The sequence below is a fragment of the Primulina tabacum genome, chromosome 7, assembly GCF_025594145.1.
Source record: "Primulina tabacum isolate GXHZ01 chromosome 7, ASM2559414v2, whole genome shotgun sequence".
Lineage (NCBI taxonomy): Eukaryota > Viridiplantae > Streptophyta > Magnoliopsida > Lamiales > Gesneriaceae > Primulina > Primulina tabacum.
This window is the reverse complement of record NC_134556.1, coordinates 2872270-2879853: the sequence shown is the minus strand read 5'-3', so window position 1 is coordinate 2879853 and position 7584 is coordinate 2872270. Positions and strand designations below refer to the sequence as shown.

Here is a 7584-nt window from a genome sequence, read left to right as displayed (position 1 = left end):
TCAGGTTTCTTCCTCTTCTTCTATTGTTGAACCTCGACTAAGTTCAATCAAACGCTGACGTCGTTCGCCCTAGGGGAATCTCTGGCCTTTTTTACGACTCATGGGAGCTCTTCTCTTTCTACTTATATGGGTAACTCCCTTGACATGATCTATTAGAGGGATAATCGTTGAGCTACAATAGCTCTGTTTTTGAAATATTGAACATCGATGAATTAAATCGACTTTGGTGTTCAAACCAAGTGGAAGACACTGGAAATGCTTCAACAATGCATCTTTAAAACTATGAAAATGATAAGTAAATGCAATAAATAAATAGACACGAATTTGTTATGAATGTTCGGAGACTTCAAATGCTCCTACGTCACCCCTCCTTCCCCTTGGGAAGGATCACATACACAAGTTTATTGTGTTTGTGCAAGACTCACTCAACTAATCTTTGAAGTTCAACTCTCTTGTATATGTGTGAGTGATTGTGCGCGATAAATTTATCATTTACAGTATACATCTCAAATGTATCCTCACATAAGAGCTTTTGCTCTCAACGGTAATTTCTTCACGCTAACTGCCCATGCTTTGAATCACTTTCAAAAGCTTTTGTTTCATCTTCAAGATGTTGTATTTATAGGCTCCAACAATGATATATACGTTAGATACAAGAATATGACCGTTTGGAAAGATTCTGTACTGTTTCTGAAATTGCAATGGTCAAATTCGCCTTGCTAGACATTTTCCTGTGTGGTCAACTGGTCAATTGGTTCACTTCAACTAGTTTGGTTCAGTTCAGCTGGTCTGGTTCAGCTTCAGCTCATCCGATTCATTTCAATTCTGATCTGTTCAATTCAACAGGTCTGGTTTAGTTCAGCTGGTTCAGTTCAGTTTTAGCTGGTCTTGTTCAGTTTCAGCTGGTGTGCTGAAATCAGCTGATTAATTTTTTGAATCTTTGGCTCCTATATAAAAATTTGAGGGAATAATGATTGGTTTTGCCATGGTAGTGACCACTATTCTTTTACTCTATGTTATCTCTATTTCGGATCCTCGTAAATTCTTACATGCCATCATTCTTTTTATCTATGTCAAAATACTTGCGAGAGTTGGGAATCTTGATGTTGCCTAGCCATTTATTAGACTTTTCATCGTGAACGAGTTGTGATGGCCATCACTTGGTTGTATTGCATGCAAATGGGATAATACTAATTCTTGAGAAACTTCTTACACGTATTAAGTTTTCTTTGAACCCTAGAACCATGTTGGATTTTCCTGATGCCATTCCTACACGTGGTTAAGAGAATAAGTATGTTTTTTTGTTGCTTTTAGTGCGGTGTGGGGAGTTGCTTTGCTCATGGCATTGAATTATAGGTCGGTAGGTGCTGCGATATTTCCGTCTTTCACCATTTTGGCTGCTCCGACTTTATCATCAGAAATTGTTTCTCCATCAACATCTACTTGCCCATGCTAGTTCTTCTGCTGTTGCAACATATATTCTCGGCTCGACACTAGCTAAACCATTGGCTCAGTCTCTTGCATTCGATGAAATAGGTATGTCCTGGGCTATCTTAACTTGTTTACCTTCGGCCAATAATGTATATGAGTATTATACGCCATTATTTAGCTTTCTTGTACATTTACTCATCATTTGTCTGATGGGAGAATTTGATATGTCAAAGTCTTTTTTGTATCCGGATCGCCTAGTGTGCACAGCATGCATGCTGTGCACACATTGAATTTTTTTTAGTTTTTCTTTTTTTTCTCTTTTTTTTCCTCTCTTATTCTCTTTTGTTTTCCTTCTATTTTCCTCCATTTTTTTCCATCTTCCACGAACATTGGACAATTTTATATGAAATAATATAAACATTTTAATTCTTTTATGTTAAATTAATAATTTTGCAATTAAAAATTACTATATTAAATTTTTACATGTGAAAAATCGTATCATTTTTTCCGAATTTGATGAGTATTATTAATTTTTTTCCAATGAACAAAATTTTTAACAATATAAAACTATTAACATGTTAATGCTTAAATTAAAATTTAGAACATTTCCATCATGCAATATCAAAAACTAAAATTCAACACCACATTTCCATAAAAAATAAATAATTCATACATTTTGAAACTTCATTTCAACTAACAATGTTAATCGGCTATTCTTTAAATGAAAAACTACTCAAGAGCATTATTGGATATATCTCCATTGAAATCCATGGCTTCAAGAGAATGGTGAGGATGATCAAATTGTGCCTACATTAAATAAGAATAAATATTATAAAATCAATTTTACCATATAAGAATTAATATTTTTTTGGCTTAAAATTTTTACCAACTAAAAAATTTCTAAATATCATTAAATTTCATACCATTAATAATTAAGTGAAATTGAATTGATTTCCAGTTGTTTGAAGACATGCATGAGGTACCGGAGGTGCTGAACAAGATACGGGTAATTCATCATGTGTTCCGATGTCCTACAATGATTGTAAAAATAAGAAATCTAGATAATTTTTATTTCAAAAAAGTATTAATATTAGTTAATTTACCTCGACTCTCAAATTTGTTTTTCTTCGTTTTGCTTGAAGTTCTACCCAACTCTTGAACCTTCTTGACTTTTTCACACCATTTCTTTTCTTGAATCCTTTTGCTTGTATCATAGAAGGTCCTATCGATGATGTCCTGACACCACTATTGTTGTCTTGGTTCACTTCAGTCAAACGCATTTCCATGACTTGCTTGGTTGGATCCCATACCGAATATTATGCACCAAAGAGAAAGTTGATGGGTGGACGGAGGCTTCGGTTGCCAGTCTTACGAGCATCATACAAAGTTTTCTATATCGTTCTGCACTTTCTCGTTTGGGATCTTCTTCGACTTCATTGCCCATACAATCGTGTACCACCCCACTCCTAGCTTTTCTCGTCCATCTATTCAAGATATAATGCTCTGGCAGTTTTTTTACGTCCTGCACATCATATACTTTCACAGCATGACAACACAATAATCCAGTCATCTCGAATTTTCGGCAACTACATGAAATCATCTTTGTGCTAGGATTAAATGTCACCCTCCATTCTCCTTCTTTATCAATTCGCCCGACAACATATTCAAATAATGGTTGAGTTTCATTTTTATATTTTATGTAAGCAGCTGCGAACAAAACAAACTCTACTTGAAATAGATGAAAGATAGTGAGGGTATAAATTTCAGAAAGTTGACGCAACACAGGAGAACTCTCTAGCTTTAATCTCGGTAATTTTTGACGTGTCTCAAATTCACATCTTAGCTCATTGTACCGCTTTTCCTCCAAGACCTGTTCGAAGTGCTTAAAAAATTGCATTATATCTAAGTCGGGTTTCATACAACTCCTGATATCAGAATTGACACTTTCACTGAGTTGTGTGCTTCTCATACCAAGTGTGAAAGCCTTGTTCATGTAACAAGCTACCCATTTCTCCTTTATATTGTAAGTGGATTGCAGCCATGTGTTTTCTTGAATATTATATTGTACTAGTAGAACACTCCAAGCCTCCTCGAATCGGGTCTCATCGTCAATGCCATACATGCATCTCTTAAAATCAGTTAAGAAATGAGAACCATCTTTCATCAAGTTTCCCAAGTGTTTGATGCCATTTTGCATCAAATGCCATGTGCACAATCCATGAAATACCTCAGGCATCACCTCCTGTAAGGCCTTTGCCATAGCTTGATCTTGATCAGTGAAGATAGTGAGAGGCTTTTTTTGCTTGTGTGCCTCTAAAAAAGTTTCGAACACCCATTTAAATGATGATGTAGTCTCATCATACAAAAGTGCTGCACCAAAAATCACTGCTCCTCTATGATGATTGAAACCTGAGAAGATAGCAAGTGGTCGGTATGCACGGTTCGTACAATACGTGGCATCTAGTGACACAACATCACCAAAATACTCATAGTCGATTAGCATTTTCACATCAGCCCAAAAAACATTTGTTATTTGTTCCTCCACATCCATCTGATTAGCATGGTAAAATGATGGATTTTCAGATAATTGTTGTTGAAAATATCGCATCAGACAACCAACTTCCCCATATACCATATTTCTTTGTCTTTTGGATCGAATATAATTTTTAGCATCCAACATTGTATAACCAAGACCATCTATTCCCCCAGCATGCTTACTCATCAACTGAAAATTTGATTTTTGTTTAAGCCCAACATCCTCTGCCAAATCAATCTCATAGGCTTGAACTTCTGTAATTTTACGTTGGGAAGACAACATATGAACTGTTTCTTGAATATGGAATGGGTGATTATGCTCTTCGATAAACTCATTAACTTTATATTTACTATCCACAAATGTGACACCCATTCTTACTTTACAATTTGTTCGAGTCTCAAGCCGAGGATTGAGTGTCGATGATTCTCTTTTGTCATTTTTACGAACACCCTCCTTGCAACAAACATATTTATACGAAGTTATAAATCCGGTGTTCTTGTTCTTGTTAAAATAATGCTTCCTAACTCCAAATCCAGTTTTCCCACCATATTCAACCCAAAACTTCCAAGACTCGTCTAGACTATCAAATTCCATACCAATCTTAGGCTTGAATTCGATATTTGTACTATAATCCATCAAGAATCTGAAAGTATCAATAAAATTTTTGGCTTGTTTCAGATCAATAGCAACATAAAAATAGAAACCAACAAAATCAAATAAAAAATTCGATAGCTAAACAATTAGAAAAAGAATTAGACATTTAAAAGAAGAAAAAATCGAACCTTGTATGTTATAGTATTTCCTGCAAAAAAAAATAATAATAAAATTGAGTAAGAGAGGAAAAACGAGAAAAAGAAGAAAATTGACAAAACAAGACGAGATGAAAGCAAATGTTTATACTATTTTCATATAAAAGTGTGTGAATAATGTTTGTGGAAGAGAGAAAAATGGAGGGAAAACAAAGTAGGAAAAGAGAGGGAAAAAAAGAGAAAAGAAGAAAAAGAAAAATTAAAAAAAAATAAAAAAATTCAATGTATGCACAGCAGTAGGGGATCCGGTTCCCTTTTTTGTAGGTGTCTCCCATTCCAGCCAAACATTGATCGAGACTTCTCAAAAGTCCATTGCTGTTGCGAAAGACCGTTATTGACATTTCCTTTCTTCATTACTGCATAATTTTTCTGCCACCTTGCTCTCTTCTAACCTTTTTTTTCATGTTTTTGATGAAGGAACACTACCCTACACTCTCTAACTCTTGCCTCTATAGGCCCTGTGTGGCATCCTTCATATTTCAAGAACTGTTTCCCTCCATGTATTCAGAACCTCCTCTTTCCTCTTCCTTCATTGACACATAGGGATATGTTGCTCTCTCGGTCTTTACTACCCTAGGGTGACCCTTCTCAGTTTAAATCTTGGCCGATAGTTCCTGACGATTGGAATAAGTGGATAGATCGCTTGGGAACGTACTTTGGAAAGAAATGGAGGTGCCATGGTTCGTGGCATCTCATTTTGATATTCAATGTGTCCTGAAAGATCTGATTGCCAAACTTTGGGAAGGTTTCTTTTTTCTGCAGATATGGGTCTTCGCTTATTTCCTACATATTACCGACTTTCTTTTTGGCCCACCGACCATATTGAGCACCACCGACCATATTGAGCACCACCTCCCTGATGATAAATCACTTGATCATATCTTCTCCTGATTTGACGGCATACTAACAAAAGCTTACCATTGAGTTCCTCAAGTTATTTTAAGGCCCAGACTCCTCTGTAGGTGTCCTTTCATCCCGATTTTCAATGCCATTCTCTTGATATGATTGCTATTATTCTCTTAATTAAATACATCCATCACAGATTTCTAATGTGGACCGCTTCTCCACATGTCCAAAATATGATAAGTCAAGTTAGTCTTTTGAATTCTATAATTTGTCTTTGTATGCATATCAGTTTTGGTTTTTATTGACGATCCCCCAATCTACTCTGTTTTTTACCATGGATTTAAGGCATAATTTCTCAAAAATAACATACAAGAGATTTTCTAAGGTTACTGTACAACTCCTCTCTTCATTGCCCCAGAGATTTGTAAGTCTAATCACAAAATCTGACACAATAATGGCTAATTCATTTGCTACCTGGTGGAAATCCCGGTATGTGAATTTGATAGTTCATCACCCTAGTATTATCTTACCTTCGTTATGAATACTTATACTCACAACACTTGTACACCACTATTTCTTCTTATTTCTGTGTTTTTTTTTGTGCGTGTTTTCTATAGGTTCTCGGAAGCACAATTTGTTCTTGGAATATGATGCTCTCATTGTTGATAAACCTCCTAAGGCTAAGTTATGTACAAAATTGTTTCCACGAAGAAGCCTGAATCAAGGATTTAGACTATCGGCTGACATTACGTCACTCGTAGTTCATCGAGGATGATTTCTCGCTCAATCAACACTTCAAGCCCCCTGATCATCCTTGAAGATGAAGAAACTTCATCTCCTGCCAAGACACCAATCAAGGAAACTTTAAAAGTGTAATGTAAACGTATCATATGAAATCGTGACGTGTCAAAATAGTTTATCGTTAATCATCATTCATCATTTCCATTGGTGAATTCAGTTCATTAGAGGTTACTATCGTACATCATCATTTACGATGGATCCATCATACATAGAACCGTGGTACCCGACGTTTCTCGGATATCAGTGACAGGATTACCCATCCATTGTGCCTAGGCCTCATCATCATCATTTACATATACGTCTTATGCATTTGCATATATTTCTATAGCCAGAACTAATTCTCATCATTGAAAATATTATCATTTTCATCACTTATAAAAAGCATGCACATATGCAATTTTTCTTAAATCCAAGCATGCAACGTACCTTTCATAAATTCATAAAAATCGTTATCATAATGCATAAACATTTAAAATATGATAAAATTTGAGCTCAGGGCGCTGCAAGGCCTAAAATCTCCCCCTGGGTGCAAAATGGTCATTTTGCCCCTGGAAACCCAAAATGACCATTTTATCCCTAAGCCTCTAAATTTCGACCCAAAGCTTACCAAACTCCTTAAAACATCCCAAAACATATTTATATGCATTACTAGACGTAAACTCGAGCCCATTTGAAAACTTAATCGATTCGTTTTAAAACTTGGATCGAAGTCTCGGTTTTAACCAGAATCGAACCGAAACTTAACAAAATTCCTCCCAACTTGAAACATGTCTTAAACCAACCATCCAGCCACAAAACCAACAATTACTGACCCCTCATGACCCATGAAACAAACCCAAATGTTGCTGGAAATTTCCAGCGCACTCGCTTCCAACCCTAGCGCAACAAGGCTCAACTATTTCCTTCTTAGCTCGAATCCGGGCTGGACCAGCCCTGGACTAAACCATCCTAGGACCAAGACCAGATCGTGAAACTCCCCTTGGACCAACCCAACCATGCCTTAAGACCCAAACTCGCGGACGTGCGCCACAGCTCAAACCACTCCACCTTCGAACCACCCGAGACAAACCGTGCACCCACCCTGGCGAACCACTTAAGGGCCAAGACTAGCAATTTCCAGCCTTCACCCAGCCCCGTCACAGACCCAAAAGAGTCGGCTCC

General features: G+C 36.6%; 1 protein-coding gene across 2 annotated transcripts; it reads right to left on the bottom strand.

The window, feature by feature from the left end:
• Positions 1-1823: 1823 nt before the first annotated feature.
• Positions 1824-6120, bottom strand: LOC142550467 (protein FAR1-RELATED SEQUENCE 5-like). 2 transcript variants are annotated; one of them, XM_075659560.1, is made up of 3 exons: positions 2535-6120; positions 2355-2462; positions 1824-2238 (listed from the first exon to the last, which is right to left on the bottom strand). In XM_075659560.1, exon 1 carries the CDS (start codon positions 4601-4603, stop codon positions 2702-2704), a length of 1902 nt encoding a protein of 633 aa, XP_075515675.1. In that variant the 5' UTR covers positions 4604-6120; the 3' UTR covers positions 1824-2238; positions 2355-2462; positions 2535-2701. The 2 variants fall into 2 exon arrangements, with proteins under 2 accessions (XP_075515675.1, XP_075515674.1); XM_075659559.1 differs by having other exon boundaries at positions 1824-2462.
• Between the last annotated feature and the right edge of the window lie 1464 nt (positions 6121-7584).